Source organism: Canis aureus, chromosome 4 (assembly GCF_053574225.1).
Source record: "Canis aureus isolate CA01 chromosome 4, VMU_Caureus_v.1.0, whole genome shotgun sequence".
Taxonomy (NCBI): domain Eukaryota; kingdom Metazoa; phylum Chordata; class Mammalia; order Carnivora; family Canidae; genus Canis; species Canis aureus.
This window is the reverse complement of record NC_135614.1, coordinates 77,152,501-77,178,241: the sequence shown is the minus strand read 5'-3', so window position 1 is coordinate 77,178,241 and position 25,741 is coordinate 77,152,501. Positions and strand designations below refer to the sequence as shown.

At 38.9% G+C, this 25,741-nt stretch overlaps 1 protein-coding gene across 1 annotated transcript in view; it reads right to left on the bottom strand.

Moving 5' to 3' along the window:
* The window catches only part of GOLPH3 (golgi phosphoprotein 3), a 52,319-nt gene that overhangs the window by 13,120 nt on the left and 13,458 nt on the right, over nt 1–25,741 (bottom strand). Inside the window, exon 2 of the mRNA XM_077896340.1 lies at nt 2,634–2,765. Coding sequence (XP_077752466.1) covers nt 2,634–2,765 — 132 coding nt within the window. The remainder of the gene's footprint in view (nt 1–2,633; nt 2,766–25,741) is intronic.

The following is a 25,741-nucleotide window of genomic DNA, read 5'->3' as shown; positions in this document are numbered from 1 at the left end:
TAAAATATTTTAAAAAAAATAAATAAATAAATAAAATAAAATAAAATAAAATAAAATAAAAATTTCCAATTTTTAAATTTTTAAAAATCCAGTGTGACTTACATGTCTCAATCTCACTAGCCACATTTCAAGTGTCTAGCTCACAGACACATGGGGCTAGTGGCTATGGTGTTGGCAGATATACAGAAGATCTGAAATGCTTCCAGACAGGCAAACAGGTAGCACACAAAGAATGAAAATCAAAAGGGCGGGAATCCCTGGGTGGCGCAGCGGTTTGGCGCCTGCCTTTGGCCCAGGGCGCAATCCTGGAGACCCGGGATCGAATCCCACATCGGGCTCCCGGTGCATGGAGCCTGCTTCTCCCTCTGCCTATGCCTCTGCCTCTCTCTCTCTGTGACTATCATAAATAAATAAAAAACTTAAAAAAAATAAATTTTAAAAGAAAATCAAAAGGGCACCAGACATTAACAGCAACTCTGTATACTAGAGGACAATGGGGAAAGAACTTCAAACTTACATGGGAAAATAAATGAAATCTAACATTCTATTCCCAAACTGTCAAATAAAAATGAGGTAAAGAAATTTTCAAGCACACAAAGTCTCAAAACATTTTTCTCCCACAAGGATGAAAAAAATATTAGATCCAGAAAACAGAGAGTTAAAATAAAATGTGACAGGAAGTCCCAATAGAACCAAACCATAGGGATGCCTGGGTGGCTCAGGGGTTGAGCGTCTGCCTTCGGCTCAGGGTGTCATCCTGGGATCCGGGATCGAGTCCCACATCCGGCTCCCTGCATGGAGCCTGCTTCTCCTTCTGTCTGTGTCTCTGACTCTCTCTCTCTCTCTCTCGTGTCTCTCATGAATAAATAAATAAAAAATCTTAAAAAGAAAAAAAAAAGAACCAAACCATAACCAGTCCAGACTGGAGCACAAGGTAAATTCTAATGTAGTTACCTTATGTATTTGGACATTTGAAAACTAATAATGCTAGTTTTTCTCTGAGGGAGCATGTAAGAAAAAAAAAAAAAAAAAAAGGTACAGAAAAGTTTTTTTTTTTTTTTTAAAAAAGAAAAATTTTAAAACTATAAAAAAAATGAGGAGCATCTGGGTAGCTCAGTTGGTTAAGCATCTGCCTTCCGTCAGGGTCCTAGAATCGAGCCCCATTGTCAGGCTTTCTGGTCAGCAGGGAGCCTGCTTCTCCCTCACCCTCTGCCTGCTGCTCCCCTGCTTTTGCTGTCAAACAATTAAAATCTTTAAAGAAAAAAATTGAGGGGCACCTGGGTGGCCCTTCAAGTGTCTGCCTTCAGTTCAGGTCATGATCCCGGAGTCCTGGAATACAGCCCCGCTTGGCTCTCTGCTCAGTAAGGAAGAACCTGCTTCTCCCTCTCCCTCTGTCCGTCCACCGTCCCGCCCCCCCCGCCCCCCATTGCTTGTGCTCTCTAGCTCTCTCCTTCTAATAAATAAATAAAATCTTTAAAAAAAAAAAAAAGGAAAATATCATAGGATATAACCAAACTCTACAGGATTGATATAATAATATAAAACAATCGTATGGTTTTACAAAAAATTATGACGTAACTCTATTAGGAATGTTGGGGATGGAGGTAAGTGGTAAGAAAGACAAATATTCAACTTTTTTTTTTCTCATCTTTTCTAATAGAAAGTAAAAAGCATTTCAAACTGATTTATCAAGAGATGGCAGGGTTGCCTGGCTGGCTCAGTGGGTAGAGCATGTGACTCTTGATCTTGGGATTGTGAGTTCAAGTCACATGCTAGATATAAAGATTACTTAAAAATAAAATCTTTTAAAAAAGTGAGAGATGGCAGTATAAGCTCATTTACAAATATGGACATAATATGGACATAAATGCCAAAAGAAATAACTAAGAGAACTAATAAAAGCAAGTTGAAAAGTCAACCCCAAGAGGTGTCATTTCCTAACCCCTGGAACCTCATCCCTAGTAAATCTATAGATGAGATAACATTAAATTAGATATGGAGATGTTGGGGCACTTGGGTAGCTCAGTCAGTCAAACATCTGCCTTTGGCTCAAGTCATGATCCCAGGGTCCTGGGATCGAGCCCCATGTCAGGCTCCCTGCTCAACAGGAAGTCTGCTTTTCCCTCTGCCCTTTCCCCCTGCTCGTGATCTCTCTCTTTTTCATTCTCTCAAATAAATAAAATCTTCCCCCCAAAATTCTAAAAACTAGCCAAAAATAACTATTTACACAGTCCTACACAGTAGTGAAGGCAGAGATGTAAAAAGTACTCATATTCTGCTAAAAAGCCTAACAGCCTATGGATAGTTAACTTGCATGGTAACACTTTTGAGTTTTAAAACAAAGTTAAGTAGAGTCTTTCCAAAGTGTGGCTTTAAGAAGCAGCAATGAAGTTTGGAGTCTTTCTGAATATGTAAGATGTAGTGGCCAGTGAGCCTCACAACGAATTACATTAGTCATTATGTACAAAGAACCAAGAAACCAATGCAAAAAACACATAGAAACATGACTTCCAATAAAGTCTTAACTTTAAAATCAACTTCCTCTTTATTTCTTTAAATCTGTTAATAGAAACTTCCATTTTTAGGTAGCACAAACTCTTTAAAAGGGAGATGTTATTTAGCATTCTTCTTACCTTTCTTGTTAACAGACTCTTACGTCTCATTCCACAAGCCTCTAGTTGTAACCTTCCTCTCAGTGCTAATTCAATTAACATACAGCCACGTAATCCAGATGATATACAGTCATTCCAAAATGATGTGTAACCCTAGTTTAAAAAAAGGGGGGGGAGGGGAAGAAAACAAAATAGTTAATTTACTTTGAATTCAGATTCAAAAAAAATAGAAATAGCCTTAACCCAAGTTATTTTTGGTGCCTTATATGTCTTTTCATAATTTGTAATTTTAAATAAAGTACTAAAAATTACAATTATTATAATCTAGATTAATCTAGATTTTTCAGGTGTTTGTCTTTTCATCACTAATCTTTACATGCAGATAAACAAACAGCTTTGGAAGTCAGAAGTTCTGGGGCGCCTGTGTGGCTCAGCCAGCGGTTGAGCATCTGCCTTCAGCTCAGGGCATGATCCCAGGGTCCGAGATCGAGTTCCACATTGCGCTCCTTAAAGGGAGCCTGCTTCTCCCTCTGCCTATGTCTCTGCCCCTGTCTCCCTCTCTCCCTCATAAGTAAATAAATAAAAATCTTTTTTAAAAAGGAAGCCAAAAAGGAAGCCAGAGGTTTAAAGTACAATGTCTTTCATTCTTCATGAAATTATGTTTACTAGGCTCTTTCAGATTCCAAGGACCCAGCTCATTCACTCAGTTAACCTCTGATGATAGTGGCTTATTATTAGTACTGGTGGGCAAGTTTAAGCTCAGGAAAAACAATCTAGCCAATGTGGCCTCAGAGAATTAAAACATTCATTCAGTGCCTTTTAGTATAAAAACAAAGCTAATTTTGAGAGAATATGTATTAGGAAATTTATCTCAGGGCCCACTGCCCAAAGTTCTGAATAACAAACATTGTAAAGAGATTTAGATGCACTCCCCCTCCCTCACCCAAGAGAAACTTATGGGCAACAACCAATGTGGAAGAAAAACCAGATAGAATAGAGACTGCCAGACATCTAGAAGATCTGGGGATACTTAAATCAACCAGATGAAGTCTAGGCACTTTTTCAGAGTGAATAATTGGAGTTCCCCAAAATATGAAGCCATGAACTCTGCCACCTACTAATTTGAAGTACCCAACTCTGAGGAAAAAGCAAAATTTGGTTCTCAGAACAGGGTAACATATAATCTTGGTAGGAAAAAGAGCAGGCCAATCAATTCTGTGAAGAATGGAGAGCCTAGGATTCGGTAGGGGCCTAATCCTTTGGTTCTGTCACTTTCTCAAGATCAATCCTGGTACTTTGCCAGGTCACGTCAGCCTATGTATCAGAAGATGACTGACCAACCGTCAAAGTCCCTGGATTCCTCTACTGACACAGGGACTTATTAAATTAGCCTAATGAAGCCCACTCCTAAGGGAAAAGGCTTTGGGAAAGTGAGAATTTGGATCAAGGGAGCCACAGAGGGATAAACAAAGTATCAGTTTAGAGGCCAATTTAAATATGAGGCAGGCAAAGCAGAAACTGGATTCAAGAGAATACTTTTAAACTTAATAAATGGTAGGGGTCTGAGTAAGGTAAGACTGCCAGCGGTTCAGCAAGGTAATTTTAGTAAAGACCATTAAGTTACAGAGGCTATGTAAAAATCCATGGCCTGTGTACTCACACCAATTAAAGCCCTGGAAGGCCTGGGCATGGATTCCACATGAAATCAAAGTTACAGATGTCTGGCTTCTACTCAACTGGACATACAGCTGGAACTCCCAGGTAAGCCTTTACAAACTGTATACAACAAAATACCCCTTGTGAGGCAGTAATGCATGTGGACAGTACCACACCCTGTCTCTGTCTACAAGCCTGGAAATTCCAGATGAATAGTATTGAAAAGCTCACATTTGCTAGCAGAGGATGAAATATGTCTCCATCTCAACTGCTCGGAGGGTAATGGTATACCCAGAGATGTTAGCAAAACGGAGTCTTTAATGACAGATGTTAAAGATCTACATTTAAGTGAATGGCTTTGGGGCATTACCACTAAAAGACATATACTTAAATAGAATTATATTCACATGGGAAAGCTGACAAATGGGCATGGACCTATAGCAAAACATGATCAGGAATTAACCAGGTAGGGGGAGGGAAGAGAGAGAGAGAGAAGAATACTAAGAAGGGCAAGATTTAAAAAATCTGAATGGTATAACTGGATGAGATGACAATGCCATCTTTGAAATTAAGTATATCAGAGGAAAAGCAGTAGACTGTATGAAAGTCCAGTCAATCTGGCCGTGATGTAGGCCAGCAAGAGTCTGCAGTGAATTCATGCCACAACACATGTACGACAGACCAGCAGTGGTGAAGAAATTACTCAAAATTATAAATGCCAAGGAGCCCTTTAATCTTTTCATCTCTAGTGCCAATCTTAAAACTACATTTCATCAATCCCAAAACAGACATTTTAAAAGCTTATATAAGCTTATTAAAGTCTCTATATGCGATGATGAATATCAACTAGATCTATTTAGAAGGTATTTCACAGCATTTGTAAATCAAACCATCATGCACTACACCTTAAATTTACACAGTGATGTTTCTGTCCATTTTTTTTTTCAATAAAATCTCCAATCTCTAAAATCGGGATGCATCTCAAAATAAGATGGTACCTTAAAGGAAATGTCATATTATAGCTACTGAACTAACTTATATCCATGGAAGAGAGAAGAGACATGTGGCAAAGTTACTTGGAGTACTTAAAACTCAGTACAAGACTGGATGACTGAATAACTATATCCAGGCAGGCTGCCAAACCACCTGCGTTCTCAATGAAAAAGATTTTACAAGGGCAGATCAATAACAACCACTGCCCAAAGGATTTCATCTTCAAACCATTAATCTCTGAAACAATTACAAGAACCTGTAATCCACGTAGGATGGTCATATTTTCAGGGCAATGATGTGTTTATGCCCCATAAAAATATACCTTGTCTGTTAAGCAGTGCAAGCCAGCCACATTAAAAATAACAGAACAGGTGAGGAAGACTTGGAAATATAAAAGACTTTACGATTTGGCTCAAAAGGCACAACTAGCTACATTTGCAACCATGCTGTAAAGAAGGTAAAGAAGCCCCAATAATGACTATGTATTCGGGGATACCACACAGCTCTGGCACTTAGAAGTCAATAATCATCTCAGATCCCTTAATGAGTTTGAGATTCTACCGCCAGCAATGGAACATCTTCTTGTCCGTGGCTGGTCTAAGGATAGGTACTCAAAGTGCAGGGTCACACTAAGGGAGGACCACTGACCAATCAACTTACTGATGAAGCAGTAGCAGCTGCCCTAGAAATACCAGCAGCCATGGGACCTTGGGGATGTCCCCACTCACTGTACAAGAAACAACTGGAGGTTAGAAAATTACTTTGGGGCCCTACAAGTTTGTGATCAAAAACCAGTTCCAATATTTTCAAACACAAGGACAGGAGTGGCAGAGATATTCCCACAAAATTCAGAGAGACGTGACTTCATTTGGTTCATGAGCCCAAAACAAGAGGGAACATACAAGAATAGAGGATGTACTAAGACTCCAATATGGTCGTACTGATGAGCTGGGATGCTATAAAGTTTTTAAAAGACACATTTAAAGATACCATGTGCTGGGACACCTGGGTGGCTCAGTGGTTGAGCCTTTGGCTCAGGGCATGATCCTGGAGACCCACGTCGAGATCCCTGCATGGAGATCGAGTCCCACGTCGGGATCCCTGCATGGAGCCTGCTTCTCCCTCTGCCTGTGTATCTGTCTCTTCTCTGTGTCTCTCATGAATAAATAAATGCTTTAAAATACACACACACACACACACACACACACACCATGTTCAGCTCGCAAGGCCATCAACAAAACTAAGAATAGAACACAAGAGACAAGGAATCCAAGGGCCCTGGAAATGAATTCAAAGCACTTCTACTTGCCTTTCACCATCTCCTTTAATAACAATAAATAATAACAGCTAAGTAGAAACTTTCCCAATGGGATGCCTGCTAAATTAATTACAGAGTCCTTCAATCAAACTTTTGTTGTTCAGAGTCCCTGGCATAACAGAGTCCTCAGACAAATGCCCAAACTTTAGGGCAGACCTTCTGAGAAGACTGTGGAACATAAACTGAGATAAATTACCTTTATTTTATAGTATGTCATTCAGAAGCAAGGAGCCAAGCAGAAAGAATGAATGGTACAATAACAAATGAGGCAATGATCTTGTGGATATGCTCTGCAGACACAATTCTTCCCTTGGTGGGAAGTTCCAAGTTCTAAATTTAGGGGACAAAGACTACAAAAAAGCCCAACATTCTACATGTCCAAGCAACAACCTCCAACATAGCTTTTCCTCAACGATAAGAGGATACTTATTTGGATCTCTAGTTGCCTGATTCCCTTTATTTCTCTCCAGAGGCTCAATTTGAATGGAGAAGATGGTGTTTTATTGGGCCCCTAAAAATGCAAACACTGAGTTCCACCATTTGAGTTACGAGCTCCAGAAGTGCTTAATGAGAAACATTTTGTTGTTTAAGAATCAACTAGATAGGGGCATGTGGGTGGCTCAGTCAGTTAAGCATCTGCCTTCCACTCAGGTCATGATCCTATGGTCCTGGGATCGAGATCATTGTCAGACTCCCTACTTAGCAAGGTGTCTGCTTCTTCCTCTCCCCCTGCCTGTCCCCCCTACTCATGCTCTAATAATAAATAAATAAGATCTTTAAAAAAAAAAAAAAAAAAACAATAAAAAGCTTCTGCACAGCAAAGGAAGCAACCACCAAAACTAAAAGACAACCTACAGAATGGAAGAAGATATTGACAAATGATATATCTCAACATCAAAAAATAATAGCCCAATTAAAAATGAGAAGGCATGAATGGACATTTCTCCAAAGACGACACAGAGATGGCCAACAGACACCTAAAAAATGCTCAGAATCACTCACTGTCAGAGAAATGTAAATCAAAACCACAATGAAATATGAACTCACACCTGTCAGAATGGCAAAATTCAAAAACACAAGAAACTAGTTTTGGTGAGGATGCAGAGAATAAGGTACCCTCATGCACTGCTGGTTAGGAATTAAATTGGTCCAGCCACTGTGGAAAACAGTATGGAGATTCCTCAAAAAGGTAAAAATAGAAAAACCCTACAATTTAGTAATCACATTATTGGATACCCCAAAAACACAAAAACATTAATTCAAAAGTATACATACACCCCTGTGTTTATTGTATTATGTACAATAGCCAAGTTATGCAAGCAGCCCAAGTATCCACTGATAGATGGATAAAGAAGATGTGGTGCATGTGTACACACACACACTAATATTACTCAGCCATGAAAAGAATGAAATCTTGCCATTTGCAAGAACATGGATAGATCTAGAGGGTATAATGCTATGTAAAGTAATTCAGAGAAAGACAAGATTTATAGGATTTCATTCATATGTGGAATTTAAGAAACAAAAAAAGAAACAAACCAAAAATCAAACTTTTAACTACAGAGAACTGATGGCTGCCAAAGGACGAGGTGGGTGGGAGGATAGGTGAAATAGGTGAAGGGGATTAAGAGTACACTTTCATGATGAGCACTGGGTAATGTATAGAATTGTTGAATCATTATATTATACACCAGAAATATAACACTGTATGTAAACTATACTGGAAGAGGGGATACAACCAGAGTATCATGTAAATATCATAAAAAGGATACAACTAGAAGTATTATACAATTTTCCCTCATATAACATGATATATATACCCATAACATGAAAAGGAGGTACAAAATAGTATAAAGTATGTTCCTAAGTTGAAATTTTATGTATACATACATACATGATATCATTAAGCATTAATACATAAAAACCCTCTTTAAATGTTCATACTGTTAAAGTTCACATTCAAAAAAGTTCTTATGGGGATCCCTGGGTGGCGCAGCAGTTTGGCGCCTGCCTTTGGCCCAGGGCGCGATCCTGGAGACCCGGGATCGAATCCCACGTCAGGCTCCCGGTGCATGGAGCCTGCTTCTCCTTCTTTTAACAATTTAAATACTCCAATCACAGATAAAAGACTGAGGCACCTGGATGGTCAAGCACCTGACTCTTGGTTTTGGCTAAGGTCGGACTTTTGGTTTCCACTGAGGTCATCGTCTCAAGAGTTGTGGGATGGTGTGTGGCAGGCTTCACATTAAGTGGGGATCTGCTTGAGGATTCTCTCCTCCTGCCGCTCTCCCCACTCAAGCGCATGTGCACATGCTCTTCTCTCTCAAATAAACATATCTTTTTTAAAAAAGATAAAAAAAACTGGTCAAAAAACCTTCAGAAATGAACCTCAGAATAAACCCCAGCAAGAAACAGAATTAGGTAATAAAAATCTTTACACAAAGAGGGTCACTGAGATGCAGAGAGAAGACCTAACCATATGCTGTCTACAAAAGACAGTTTAGATTCCAAAACACAAACAGGTTTTACAACAAAAAGAACATGCAAATACAAATCAAAGAAAACTAGAACAGGTATGTAAAGGACAAAGTAGACTTCAGAGTAAAAATTAAGAGGAACAAAGGAAAACATTTTCATATGATAAAGAAGTTAAGCATCAGGAAGATGTAACAATTATAAAACATATACATATCTAACAGATTCCCAAAATACATGAAGCAAAAACTGACAAGAGAAGAAAAATATACAGTAACAGTAATTGACTACACTGACAATAACTGATAGAACAAAGATACAAACTGAACAACCCTATCAACCAAGCTGACTTAAATGGCACTTATAAAACTCTCCAACAAACAAAAGTAAAATATACATGATTTTCAAGCACACCTGGAATATTCTCCAAGATGGATCATATGGTAGCCTATAAAACAATGCATTTAAAAGGACTGAAATCATATAAAGTATGTTTTACTCCAAGAGAATTAAATTAGAAATCAAAAGAATGAAATCTGGGAAATTTCCATTTAGAAATTAATCTATAGCTTCTCAATAATCCACTGGTCAAAGAAATCATCAAAAAAGTTAAGAAATATTTTGAACTAAATGAAAATAAACACACAAAGTATCAAAATCTATGGAACACAGCTGAAGTAGTGTTTAAAAAGAAATTTATATTTCCATTACATACCTATATTACAAAAGGTCTCAAATCAACAACCTCATCTCCCACCTTAAGAAACTAGAAAAAGAACAAATTAAATCCAAATCAATCGACAGGAAGAAAATAATAAAAATTAGTACAGAAACCAATGAAATGCAAAATACAAAAACTGGGATAAGGGGATGGATCTATGAAACAAAAAGTTATTTCTTAAAAAAAAAAAAATCAAAGTTAAAACAGGAATGGAGGAGAGAGAGAAAGGCAGAGAAGAAAAAGATATGCAAATTACCAAAGTCAAAAATAAAACCAGGGGGCAGCTCTGGTGACTCAGTCAGTGGTTTAACACCGCCTTCAGCCCAGGGCGTGATCCTGGAGACCCAGGATCGAGTCCCACATCGGGCTCTCTGCATGAGGCCTGCTTCTCCCTCTGCCTGTGTCTCGGCCTCTTTCTCTTTCTTTGGGTCTCTCATGAATAAATAAAATCTCTAAAAAATAAATAAATAAAATAAAACCAGGGACATCACTTCCAAACCTACAGAAATTTAAAGGACTACAAGGAACACTATAAACAACTGTATGCCAAAAAATTAAACAATTAAATGAAATCTTCAAATTTCTGGAAAAACATATTACCAAAGCCAACTGAAGAAATAAAAATCGGAATAAACCCATAACAGAAATAGAGTTAGGTAATAAAAATCTTTACACAAAGAGTGTCACTGAGATGCAGCGAGAATAAGGCTGACCACATGTGAAAAAACCTGAATAGAGGCCCTAGCCACAAGGAACTTTTTACAGGATTTGAAGCAGGTCATTTATACCTCTCTGTGTCTCCATTTTTTTATCTACATCTTAAAAGAGACAGAATTCAATGAAGCACTCCACAAATATGATTCTAACCAATTTAGAATTCCCTAAAGGGGGTATGTGACTTACAGCAAAACCAGACACAATCCTGTTAATTTCTAAAAAAGTGTTTCCAAGTCAATCATCAAGATTACTTTTTAAACTTTTTTTTTTTTAAGATTTTATTTATTTACTTGAGAGAATAGGGGAAGGGGCAGAGGCAGGAGAAGCAGACTCCTTGCTGAGCAGGGAGCAGGATACAGGGCTTGATCCCAAGGGCTCAGATCCTGACCTGAGCTGAAGGCAGATGCTTAACCAACTGAGCCAACCAGGAGCCCCTTAAAAACTCTCTAATAGCATATAAAGAACTGTCTGAAGAATAAAGTTAACATATCTCAGGATAGATAAGCATTTATAATTGAGGTACCCGAAAACTGGTGTTTGGCACTGTTATACATAGCCTAGAAGAGGACAAGAAAAATTCCAAGTTTTCATTTGATAGTGTGATCTTCTTAAATGTCAAACTGGCAGGAAAATGTGGGGATATCATACATAACACACTGGTAACAGTTACAGAAGTATGGCAAGCATGTACTACATTTAGATTTTAAGAATCCAAGTTAGACTCTCAGGTTGATAGGTTCTGGAATACACAGAAATCTAAAAATCACCCCTGTTTTCTTTTCTTTCTTTTTTTTTTTTTTTTAATTCAGACAGAGAGAGAGAGAGAGAGACACAGGCAGAGGGAGAAGCAGGCTCCATGCAGGGAGCCCGACGTGGGACTCGATCACCGGTCTCCAGGATCACACCCCGGGCTGCAGGCGGCGCTAAACCTCTGCGCCACTGGGGCTGCCCTCACCCCTGTTTTCTAAAACCCAAACATCCTGGTACATTGAGGTAATTAATGAGGCCTAAAGAAAGTAGCTTATCATCAGAAAGAATATGGGTTAAAAACCAAAAAATACGGGTACCTGGGTCGCTCAGTTGGTCCAACTCTTCATTTAGGCTCAGGTTATGATCTCAGAGTCCTCGGATCGAGCCCCACATGCAGGGAGTCTACTTGTCCCTCTCTCTCTGATCTTCCCCCCCCCCACCGCACCCTACCCCAGCTTGTGCTCACTTGAGCTTACTCCCTCTCACTCAATAAAATCTTTAAAAGAAAAAAACAACAAAAGACAAAACAGATCGCAAAAAAAGTTAGCTATCCTTTTCCTGTACAGAAGCGGCCTCTAGGATAGCCCTCAATAACCCCTGCTTCCGGGACGCCTGGGTGGCTCAGCAGTTGGGCGTCTGCCTTCGGCCCAGGGCATGATCCTGGAGACCCAGGATCAAGTCCCACATCGGGTTTCCCGCATGGAGTCTGCTTCTCCCTCTGCCTCTGCCTCTGCCTCTCTTTCTGTGTCTCTCGTGAATAAATAAAACCTTCTAAATAAATAAATAAATAAATAAACAAACAAACAACCCACCCACCCCTGCTTCCTGGTATTCATACCCTCATGTAATTCCCCTCCTTGTGAATATAGGCTAGACTTCCTTCTAACATAGTATGACAAATATGATAGTACATCACTTCTGAGGTTAGTTACAAATACACTATGGTCTTCCATCTTGGGCCTCCTCCCTTGCTCTGCCAGCTGCCATGTTTTGACCTGATCTACACAGACATGTCTAGCAAAGAACTGAGGCTCTCAGTCCAACAACCTGCAAGAAACAGAATCCTATCTCCAGTTGGAGCCTCCAGATAAAACTGAAGCTCTCTCTGGCCAACAATTTAGCTACAGTCTCATGAAAGACCTTGAGCCACATGCAATGCCCAGATTACTGATCCACAGATAATTATGAAATAAAGTAAGGTTGCTGTTTCAAGCTTCTAAATTTTGTTACACAGTATACGATAACTAGCATAGGCTGCGGCCTAGTAGTGGAGAGACAGGAAAAGGAGGTAATGACCTAAGGGTCTGAGTTTCCCTTGAGGGTAATGAAGCTGTTCTAAAATTGATTGTAATGACAGCTGCACAACTCTGTGTTACAAAAAACCTTGAATTACACACTTGAAGTGGGTGAATTTTATGGCATGTGAATTCCATCCCAATAAAGCTGTTACCAAAAAGACAACTAAGACGCTTTTGTATGTGAAATTACTTCTGAAATCCTAGAACTTTTTATTATTTTGAAAGAATTAACAGTGAAAAAGTTCAGCAAAAATAACTAAACTGATGAAGAGAATGACAATGACTTCAGGAAAAGACAGACTTCAAAGATTAGACAAGAATAAACAGAGACAGAAAAACTGTAAGATTACATTTGCAGGAGATATAAGTGGATACCAAAAAAAATAAATAACTGGATACCCAGAAAAACTGAAGAGTATAAATGAAAAAATTACTAGACAATAGAGAATTCAGAAAAGAACCAGGACTATAAAATTGACAAACATCAACAAATACCATATACAAATAATAAAAAGGAAATAATAAAAAGTGAAAACATTATTTTTTAAGATTTTATTTGAGAGAGGGTGAGAGAGCACCCACACACAAGTAGGGCGAGAGGCAGATGCAGACTCCTGGTGATCGGGGAGTTCAACGTGGGGCCCAATCCCAGGACCCCAGCATCACAACCTAAGCCAAAGGCAACGCTTAACCAGCTGAGTCACCCAAACTCCCAAAAATATCATTTCAAAGACCTCATTTACAATCTTAACCAAAAAAAAGAAAATATCTAGGCAAACCAGTATGAAGAAAGCTTAAAATTTCCCTGCAAGACTTAAAAACAGGAAGATGGGAAACATTTCACTCTTAGATACAGAAACATTAAAATGTCATCAGTTCTTCCTACTTATAAACTTAATATCATCCCAATAAAAATAATGAGTTTTGTTTTTTCCAAGAGCTATAGAAGTTAAAAATAAAGTTCATAAAGATAAATACAAGGAATAACCAGGAAAACTTGGGAGGGGGAGAGAGCAATATGTGAGGAACAGAAATGAAACTGCCCTACTAGAGAGTAAAACAGATTTAAAGTCTCTTGAAATGAAATGATAGGATACCATACCAGTACATGAACAAACAGACCAAAATAATAAAATCTAGGAAGAAACCTAAGACAATATTGAGATCTAATATATAAAACTATAATCTTAAATCAGTGTTAGGATGGAAAGATGGATATTTTAATTAATATCCTAATTAGGACAATGTCCCTAATTGGGACAACTGCCTAGCTATTTAGAAAAAGAAAACTGGATTCATATTTCATATTATATTTCTAAAGGTCCAAATGGATCAGAGACTAAAATGTAAAATGAAACAATGTAAATACTAGAAGAAAAAAAGAGATGAATATCTTCATAACCTAAGAGTAGGGAAAAAACTTTCCAGCTATTACCTGATCTAAAAGAAACAAAGAGACTGACAAATTATACAAGTTTTTTAAAGTTTGCAAGGCAAAAACCACAAGTCAAAAAACTAAAGAAAATATAGGACAGGGGACACCGGGGTGGCTCAGTGGTTGAGCATCTGTCTGCCTTTGGCCCAGGGCGTGATCCTGGAGTCCCGAGATCGAGTCTCACATTGGGCTCCCGCATGGAGCCTGCTTCTCCCTCTGCCTGTGTCTCTGCCTCTCTCTGTGTATCTCTCTCATGAATAAATAAAATCTCAAAAAAAAAAAAAAAAAAAAAAGGAAAAAGAAAATGTAGGACAGGGACACCTGAGTTGGCTCTGTGGCTGAGCATCTGCCTTTGGCTCAGGGCGGCATGATCCCGGGTCCAAGGATCAAGTCTCGAGCCAGGCTCTCTGTGAGAAGCCTGCTTCTCATTCTAAGTCTCTGCCTCGCTCTGCATCTCTCTCATGAATGAATGAATATCTTAAAAAAAAAAAAAAAAAAAGACATTTACCATATCACAGATATAAGGCTACTATCTCTAATACCAAATCCTAAAAATTAAAAATTAAAAGATCAATACTGACTTTTTAATGATTTTATTATTATTTGAGAGAAAGCACATGGTGAGAAAAAAGGCAGCAGGAGAGGGAGAAACGGCTCCCTGCTGAGCCAGGGCCCAAAGTGGACTTGATCCCAGGACCCTGAGATCATGATTTGAGCTGAAGACATACACTTAACTGACTGAGCCACCCAGGCACCCCTTGATACTTAATTTTTAAAAAGCAAAAGATATAGGGGCGCCTGGGTGGCTCAGTCAGTTAAGCATATGACTCAATTCAGCTCAGGTCATGATCTCAGGGTCATTATTTAAAGGGTACAGAGTTTTTGTATGGGATGATGTAGTTGTTTTGGTGATGGATGGTGGTGATGGTTGCATAATAATGAGAATGTCCTCATGCCAGTGAACGATACACTTAAAATGGTTAAATAGTGGGGCGGCCCGGGTGGCTCAGCCTTCAGCTCAGGGCCTGATCCCTGGAGTTCTGGGATCAAGTCCCACATAGGGCTCCCTTCATGGAGCCTGCTTTTCTCTCTGCCTGTGTCTCTGCCTCTCTCTCTCTCTCTCTCTCTGTGTGTCTCTCATGAATAAATAAAATCTTTTTTTAAAAAATGGTTAATAGTTAATTTCATGCTAGGTATATTTTATCACAATTTTTCAAACTAAAGAAGACAATGCTTACCTATAAAGACCGGCAAAAAGTCCAATAAAATGACAACATATTCTGTTAACAAAGAATAGACACTCTTACACACTATAATGGGAAGGCAAAATTGATACCACTCCTACCAAGGGGAATCTGGAAATCAAGAAAAATCATATGTACCCTTTATTTATTTTTTTTAAAGATTTATTTATTTATTCAGAGAGAGCAAGAGAGAGGCAGAGACACAGGCAGAGGGAGAAGCAGGCTCCACGCAGGAAGCCCAACGCGGGACTTGATCCCGGGCCTCCAGGATCACACCCCGGACTGCAGGCGGCGCTAAACCGCTGCACCACCGGGGCTGTCCCATATGTACCCTTTAACTAGATAATCCCACTTACAGGAATCTGTGAAAAAAAATCATAAATATGAAACAATATATTGCATAGTTCTTAAATATGACATTATACAAAGCTGGGAAAGTCTGGAAACACCCCATATATCCATCAATAAGGGATCTGATGAATACAGAAAGATATACACATAATAAAATAGTAGGGAGCCATGAAAGACCTCCATATAATGATAGATAACAATCTTCAGGCTATAACGTGTAAAAAGGAAGACACCAAACAACATACATGATAAATAAATGCTTTTGCATATGGAGGAGAGGAGCAAGAATGAATAAACATATAATTTTACTATGAAAAACTGAAAAGATAAATCCCGAATCAACTTTCTAAAAATTATCAATAGGGGAAGGAAGGACTGAAAGAGAAAGAACAAAAGGCAGCATTTAAATGTACGTCCTTCATGAAAGTACTACACAGTGGGGCACCCACTGTGCTCAGTGGGTTAAGCATCTGTCATGCTCTCAAAGTCACCAGATCAAGCCCCATGTCCAGCCCTGCGCTGAGTGTGGAGCCTACCTGGGATTCTCACTCCCCTTCTCCTTCTGTCCCTCCCAGCTCATGCGCACGCTCTCTCTCTCTCTCTCTCTCTCTCTCTCTAAAATTAATTAATTAATTGTTTTTTTAAAGTGCTGCACAGAAACTGATCTCAATAGTCAATTAGTAGTAATATTGACATTATTATTTTGAAACTAGTGTATTTTTTTAAGATTTTATTTGTTTATAGAGAGAAGAGGGAGGTGAGGGGTAGAGGGAGAGGGAAAAGTAGATTCTCCACTGAGTGTAGAGCTCAATGCAAGGCTCATCCCAGAACCCCGAGATCATGACCTAAGCCAAAAGCAGACGCTTAACCAACTAGCCACCCAGGCGCCCTGAAACTACTCTAATACACAAAGTAAAGTAAACCATAACAAGTTAATACTTTAGAAATCAAGATTTTCAATGAGAAAAGGAGATACAAGTATAAAATTCAGTGGGTAAACTAAAAATCTATGTTAAATTTGAACCAAAAAATATATAAACTGATTTTTCCCTCCCAAAGTGTTTGCTAGCTCTGTCCCCTAAAGAAAATACATTCTCTCTTGTGCACTAAAAAGTCCTAGAAGCAATGACAATCCATTAACTTAATTTGAAAAGATACATGCATCTCTTATGTTTACTGCAGCATTATTCACAACAGCGAAGATATGGAAGCAATCTAAGTGTCCATGACAGATGGATATAGAAGATACTGTATATATACACACAATGAAATATTATTCAGCCATAAAAAAGAATAAAATCTTGCCCTTCACAATATGAATGGGTCTAGAAAATATGCTAATAAGTCAGACAAAGGCAACTACTATGATTCCATTTATGTTTGGAATCTATAATACAAACCAACAAAAACTGAAAAAGAATCATAAATATAAGGAACTGGCAGTTGTCAGAGGGGAGGAAGGTGTGGGGTTAGGTGAATAGCAATTTAGAGATATATACTTCCCATTATAAAGTAAATAAGTCACAAGGTTGAAAAGTACAGCTTAGGGTATATAGTCAATAATATTGCAATTACCTTGTTTGATGACAGATGACAAATACATCTATTGTGGTAAGAATTTTGTAATGTATATAATTGTTGAGTCACTATGTTATACACCTGAAACTAATATATGTCAACTATATTTCAATTTTTTATGTTTTTTCAATTTTTTATTTTTAAAGAAATTCTTTATTCCCACTCAAATGTTTTATTCTGATTTCTACCACTGACTCCAGGCTAAGAACTCTCACTCCCCTAGGAACTTTAATACCAGCCTCAAACCCCAAGAATCTGTTAGAACCCAATCCAAGTAATTAATTCAATCTACATCCAATTCCTCTTCAATTTTGTGGGGACTCCAATCCCAAACCTCCCTCCTTTCTTTACATCAGTCCCCTCCATTTTTACCCTCAACTCTGACCAGCACGACTTTACTGAGCACTCACATGCCAAGTATTATTCTAAACACTAAACATGTAGTAACTCACACCTTCATAATAATCTTCTGAAGTATTATTTTTATTCCCAATTCAAAAATAGGGAAAACAAGCCCAGAATGCAGCACTTCAACTACTCTTGCTAATTTCTTAAATCCATTTTGTTTTTCTTCCATTGCATTTGCCTGGTCAAACTCCAACAACTCCAGATCAATCCAGCTATCCACTTTCTCCTTTTCTGTGCTTCTGAACTGCTAGTGGGGGGAAAAAAACCTTGCCATCTCAATACAACTTAAACTAAGACATCAATGATACCTGACAAATCCTTCTGTGTTTCCCTCATCAAAGCTCTTAACACACTATTTCAAAACTCCCTTCTCCTCAAGTCTCTGAACTTGGCTCATTTTTATCTTTATGCTTCTGCTTTATGGAGCGAGCAGGTGACTTCATAAGAAGTAAATACCATCTGATAGGAATGGCCTCAACTTCTAGCAATGAATCAAACCAATAAACTGAACTCTGTCCATACTCATTCTTTTGTCTGGTTACAATAAGAAAACTGCCTAAAGCTCATCCTTTTACCCATGCTCTCCTACCTCAAGAAGTACCTTTCCTCACAATTCCCGTCCTCCTAAAGTATCTTAAACCTCTTATATAATAATAGTACCTTCCTACTGACATTCAAACATCCTCAAGTTTGCCTATTTCAGAAAAAGGACATAGACCAGTCCTGCTCTATACCCTGCCCACTGACCCCAAATTCCTTCAAACTACAGTTGACCCTTCAACAACATGAGTTTAAACTACACAGGTCCACTTATCTGTACATTTTTTTCACTATAGAATACAGAACTGCAACTGTATTTCCTGTTCCTTAGGACTTTAACAACATTTTTTCTCTAACTTTTAAGATTTTATTTGAGAGAGCAAGAGAGTAAATGTACAAGTGGGGACAAGGGCAGAGGAAGAGGAAGAAGCAGACTCCCCACTGACCACAGAGCCCAATGTGGGGGGTCAATCCCAGGCTTGATCTCAGGGATCATGACTGAGCCAAGGGCAGACACTTAACCAACTGAGCCATCCCAGAGCCCCTTTTATCTAATGTATTCCAAGAATACAGATTATATATATACAAAATTGTGTCAATAGACTTTACATTATCAGTAAGGCTTCCAGTTAACAGGAGGCTAATAATAGTCAAGTTCTGGGGAAGTCAAAAGCTATATATACATGAACTTGCAAACGCATGGGGCAAGGGTTGGTACCCCAAAAAATAACTCTCTCACTATCAAACCAATGCAATCTGATACAGTTCTCAACAAATCTCTTAAGTAACTGCAGTACAACATCTAATGCTGATGTTGTTAACATTCCCTCCTCCTCCCCTGGCTTCCATAACATCACTTGGCTATGTTCCTCAGCAGCTCCTGTTCAGGCTTTTACAGGTTACTCTTCTCCATTTATTCCTTAAGTGTAACGCTCAGTGGTCTCATCCTATGTATACATTTCTTTCTAAGATTTTTAAGTAATCTCTACATCCAACATGGGGCTTGAACGCACAACTCCGAAATCAAGAGTTACATGTTCCACCAACTGAGCCAGCCAGGGACCAGTTGTCTTATTTATACACTCCTCTTGAGACAGCTCAGTCACTCTCACAATTGTTTTCAAATGGAAGTATACAAGAGAAAATTAAAGTCCCTACCTCATCCTCTCCCCTTCCATCCTCACCCACTCCTTCAAGGATGACTTCTATTAACATTTCAAACATATCCTCCCCAAATCCTTTTTTCTCCATATACTCATAGTCCACCACAGACTAAGTATCTACTGTATGCTAAAACTGGGCTAGGCATTTAATGTACACCATGTCTAATCCTTGGAGACCTTATAAAGTAGGCATTATTATTCCATTTTCATAAGATAATCAAACTGAGGCTCAAGGGAATTAAAGAACTTGCCAAAGTTACTGAGTGGCAAAGCAGGAACTGAAACTGGTCTCTCTAGCTCCAAAGCCCTGGCTCTATTATTCTGTCTTGCCTTCCAAGATCTATTTGTTTAATGGGTAATCCAGGTGTGCTTCACTTGAGCCCCCATGAAAATGAAAGAAGATATCAGAGTAGTCCCCCCTTGCCCCTTTATCCAGTTTCACTTACCCATGCTCAACTACATTCCAGAAGCAGATGGTCCTCCTGAGTTCATGGGTCGGATCAACAGCAGTCTAATGCTACATTACAATGTCCCTACCCATTTGCTTCATTTCATCTCATCATGTAGGCATTTTTATCATCTCAAATCATCTCGAGAAGAATGGGGAGTACAGTACAATTAGACATTTTAAGAAAGACCATATTCACCTAAGTTTTATTACAGGTCATTGTTTTAACTGCTCTATTTTATTATTATTAGTTCTTAATCTTACTGTGCTTAATTTATAAATTAAACCATCATAAATATGCATGTGCAGAAAAAAAAAAAACATAGTGTATATTGAGGGTTCAGTTTCAGGTCTCCCCTCCACTGGGTAATCCCTGTGGTTAAGGACTACGATACTCATTTTTCTTTCCACACCTGCCATTAATCTCTTCAATATTGAGACACAAAACTAAGTGTAAGACAAACTGATTTCCTTTTGGAATGCCTGGGTGGCTCAGTGGTTGATCATCTGACTTTGGCTCAGGGTGTGATCCTGGGGTTCCGGGATCAATTCCTGCTTCGGGCTCCCCACGGGGAGCCTGCTTCTCCTGCCTGTGTCTCTGCCTCTCTGTATCTCTCATAAGTAAATAAGTAAACAAAATCTTTTAGAAAAAATACGAACTGACTTTCTTTCAAACAAATGAATTTTTTTTTAACAGATCCATGGCAAAGGGATGCCTGGGTGGCTCAGCGGTTGAGGGTGTCTGCCTTTGGCTCGGGGTATGATCCTGGAGCACCGGGATCGAGTCCCATATCTGGCTCTCTGCAGAGCCTGCTTCTCCCTCTGTCTGTATCTTTGCCTCTATGTCTCTCTTGAATAAATAAAATATTAAAAAAAAAAAAAAAGAAAGAAAGCTCCATGGGAAAATGTACACTCATGATCAGTGAAGTTCTAAAGAGAGTATTTAACACCATCTTAATAACAAAACCCAACTATAGGGATCCCTGGGTGGCGCAGCGGTTTAGCGCCTGCCTTTGGCCCAGGGCGCGATCCTGGAGACTCGGGATCGAGTCCCACGTCGGGCTCCCGGTGCATGGAGCCTGCTTCTCCCTCTGCCTGTGTCTCTGCCTCTCTCTCTCTCTGTGTGACTATCATAAATAAGTAAAAATTAAAAAAAAAAAAAAGAAAAAAAAAAAAAAAAAACCCAACTATAATCCCAATCTAAATTCTTCTCTAGGAAGCACTAAAGGACTTACTTAATAAACACAGTACAAAAACATATCAGTTTGCAACGCTGTTTTCACATAAATTATCATCTCATCTCCAAATAACACAGTATAATACTATCATTTTACATTTGGAAAATCTGAGGCTTAGGGACACAGGGCTGGCTCAGTTGGTACAGTACACGATTCTTGATCTCAGTATCTTAGGTTCAAGCCCACATTGAGTGTAGAGATTACTTAAAAATAAAATTTAAAATAAGAAAGAATGAAAAGAAAAGTCTGGTTTAGAGAAGAAATATGTCCATGTTCACACTCCAGAAACAGACATCTCTAAAGCCACAGTGCTGGGACTCTAAATACTGTGTTTCCACCACTATATCACACTGTCAGTATTTTAAGTTGAAGACATTTTGAAAAGTATATATAATAATGAAAGCATGTAAGTTTTCTACCAAGTCATCATAACACATTTGTTTATTAGATGTTGGTGTGTGTATGATATTCTTGTAGAAAATCACTATCGTTTGGGAAGCAGACACAAAGCTGCATAAAGTAAAACATAATTTCTTAATTCTTGAAATAAGAAAATAGAATTTGTTTTTATTTATTCATGAGAGCCAGAGAGAGAGAGAGAGAGAGGCAGAGACACAGGCAGAGGGAGGAGAAGCAGGATTAGGCCCTGAGCCAATGGCAGAAGCGGAATCGCTGAGCCACCCAACAGTCCCAAGAAAATATAATTTTAATTCAATAAATATCTATTGAGTGCCAAAACATTGCTAGGCAGAGGTGATAAACATAATCAAGATGGTTATCTTTAAGACAGAAGTCACAGAATGGAATAAAAATAAAATTGTGATTCAATATGAATACACGAATATGAATAAAATGGCAACCATTCACATTCATTCCTTCATTCCAAAAACATGCTATGAACTGAACTGTGTGCCCCCAAAATTCACATTTTGAAGCCCTAACCCCCATGTGATGGTAACTGGAGATGGGGCCCTTGACATATAATTAGGTTTAGTTAGTCATGAGTGTATCTCAGAAGAGATACCAGAGATTTTGCTGTGTCTCTCTGCCATGTGAGGACACTGAAAGAGGAATCTCACCAGAATCCCAACCGGGTAGGCATCCTATCTTCAGACTTCCTGCCTCCAGAACTGTGAAGAAACTTGTTTAAACCAATTCTCTTGGTATTTTTTTTATTGTGACAGCTCCAGCAGACTAATACATATGCATAAACACCTAGAATACACTAGACATTGTGGTAGGTGTTAGATACACAACAAGCAAAAGGGATGAGAGTAACTAACATTGCCTAGGGCATTACAGTAAGATGAAAAGAGCTTCAGCTACAAATGAGTAAGAATTGGCTGCCAGGTAGAGACAAGGATGAGATTATATAGGAGAACCTGGTAATAAAAACATGAAAAGCTAAAGTAATACTGCGATTTCCAGGCCATTAGAAAAATAAATGAAAATCCACAACATGCACACCTATTAATTATGGTACATCAAATAACACGTTCTATAACACAGTCACTGCAAATAATGAGACACAGTATTTCTTTCTACGCCATCTGAATTTTTTTCCATAAATATATACCAAGTCAATACATATTTACTAACATGAGAAGGTGGTCCACTATATATCATTAAGAGAAAAAGGGTTACAAAACAATACTGGAATGAGATCTCGCTGTTTTTAACTGAAAAATAAACATGAGCAAATTCACTTAAAATAAGACTAAAATAATATAGCCCAAAATGTTCCCACCCAACTTTCATCACTTGCCTTTGTTCAATCCATTTTCTACCCAGAACTTTTATTGTCATTGTTAATGAAAATTAGGTATATCACTCCCCAAAATCTTTCAATGGCTTCCCAACTGCACTCAGGATAATATACAACATCCTTAACCTGACTTGTAAAACCCTATCTTGTGTGTTCATAATCTCAGGCCTTTACCCCCATCACCCCACACCTGCCTGAACCATGTTTCAGTTCCTTAAACCAAGTCAAGCTGTCTCACCTCAGAGCCTTGGAGCATATTCAACTAACCTGTCTTCACTGGCTGTGGCTCCTATTCATTGAGTATCACCCTAAACATTTCCTTGGAAAGTTCTTCCCTGTATCCTCCCCCCACTCCCACTTTCTCACAGCATACTCTAATTTTTCTTCTTAATAATGATCGCAATGTGTAATTATACACACATATATGCAAATTTGTGTGTTGATATAGGTATCTGTCTTCCCCGGTACAGTGCCTAGCATACAGTAGACCGACCCTCTGTAAGTGTTTGTCAAAGGAATAAAAGCTGAACTGATTTTATTTCCTTTACCCACAAGGAGTACAGGCTCTTACAAGAAAATAATTAAGAAAGTATTGTTACCCTAACAGTTTTTTAAATTCAAACCAATCATCTTCTCTCCTCTAAGTTTTAATGGTAATTAAATCCTATTAATTCTTCTATAAAAACTATCTTTCCAATCAAGCCTGTGTCCTCAGTATCCAAGACCCCGGCACCAAATTTCACAAATGCTAGTAACCTCAAGCGTACTACCAATCTTCCCGACTCCTGATTCTCTATCAATTCTTTCTTCACTTAAGGAAATGGTTTCTAAAAATCTAGCTTACAGCATTACTGCTATCTTTAAAACCTCCAACTGCCTCCAGTATCATTTCCAACTTCTGTTTAAAAGTCCTAAGGTAAAAAAAAAATAAAAATAAATAAAAAAAATAAAAGTCCTAAGGTATGGGGCACCTGGATGGCTCAGTGGGTTAAGTGTCTGCCCACAGCTCAGGTCACAATTCCAGTGTCCTGGGATTGAGGCCCAGGGCTCTCTACTCGGTGGGGAGCCTGCTTCTACATCTCCCACTGCCTACCACTTCTCCTGCTTATGAGCTCTCTGTCAAACTAATTAAATCTTAAAAAATCCTAAAGTACTAATGATTTTTTATTTTCCCTATTCCACACAAACTACCCCTCATAACTTAGTTCTCATTATTGGACAACAAATTTTCTTCCTCAGCTGTGTAAAATATTTTAGAAAGATGACTTTCCCATATAGTTATTTTCATATATACCCTGTCAATAATATACTGTCTAGAATGGTAGTTTCCTGTCAAGTAACATGCCAAATCTCATCCAATATTCTGCTCAGGTTGTCTCCTTAGAGCATTCCCTACCATTTCCCATGTTGTCTGGGCACACTCCTCAACTGCAGGTCTTCTTTACCCACTCCCCACAGCACCCAGCATTCTTGCCCACTCTACTGGTGATGAGAGAATCACTCTCCCCCTCCTCACTGTAATCTGGACAACAGGCCACAGGAATTCCTCCCTTCAGAGGAATCCTCTTACTAGCTACTAAGATGATAATACATTTTCCACTATAGGAATAGGAAAAGGCTGCCACTGTTCCACAGACCAGGCAAAAGCATCAACCAAAATGTGATCTAAGAAATCTGGAGGTGGGCAGCCCCAGTGGCTTAAGGTTTAGCACCACCTTCGGCCTGGGGCGTGATCCCGGAGTTCTGGGATCGAGTCCCACGTCGGGCTCCCTGCATGGAGCCTGCTTCTCCCTCTGCCTGGATCTTTGCCTCTCTCTCTCTCTGGAAAGAAAGAAAAGAAAGAGAAAGAAAAGAAAGAAAAGAAAAGAAAAAAAAGAAAGAAAGAAATCTGGAGGTGAGAGAAGAGTCACATCACACACCAGTGAAAGAAATCACATAAAAATACAAACCCTAGACTCTCAATGCCAATTCCACTGAAAGTAAGTAAAGTTACTAATAACAAGATTTATAATCAGAACACATCTACAAAGGTATGGGGAAAATAAAGCCATGATGGCAAATACTAATGTGCACTTACTAGAAGAGATGAATGGAGGAAAAGGGAGAGCTGAGAGAGCACAGTCCCCAAAGGAGAATATACTGAGGTGAGGAAGGGAGTTAACTTTAAGTGGAAGACCCTTTTCCCTGTAACAAAAAGGAAGGAGTCGCAGATAGAGATGGGAGGAAGACAGGTAAGGGAAGCCTCTATTTATATATAAACTCAGAGCAAAGAAGGAATAAATAAATTTGAATAAATCTTTAAAAAAAAAAATTTACAGCTTGAACAAAGTTGGAAAATTCACACTTCTGATTTCAAAACTTATTATAAAACTAGAGTAATCAAAACAATGTGCTACTACCATAAAGACAATACAGACCAATGGACTAGAATAGAGCCCAGAAATAAATTCTTGCATGTACGGTCATATGATTTTTTTTGACAAGTGTGCCAAGACCATTCAATGAAGAAAGGACAATCTTGTCAGCACATGCCATTGACAAAACTGGATATCCATATACAAAAGAATGAAGTTAGACCCTTACTTTACACCATACACAAAAACTAACTCAAAACTATCAAAGACCGGGAACCCTGGGTGGCGCAGCGGTTTAGCGCCTGCCTTTGGCCCAGGGCGCGATCCTGGAGACCCGGGATCGAGTCCCACGTCGGGCTCCCGGTGCATGGAGCCTGCTTCTCCCTCTGCCTATGTCTCTGCCTCTCTCTCTCTCTCTGTGTGTGACTATCATAAATAAATAAAAATTAAAAAAAAAAAAAAAACTATCAAAGACCTAAACATGAGAGTTAAAACTTTAAGAATCACGGGAGGGCATGCCTGGGTGCCTCAGGGGTTGAACGTCTGCCTTCAGGTCAGGTTGTGATCCTGGAGTCCTGGGATAAAGTCCTGCATCAGGCTCCCTACAGGGAGCCTGCTTCTGCCCCTCTGCCTATGTCTCCGCCTCTTTGTCTCTCATGAATAAACAAACAAAAATC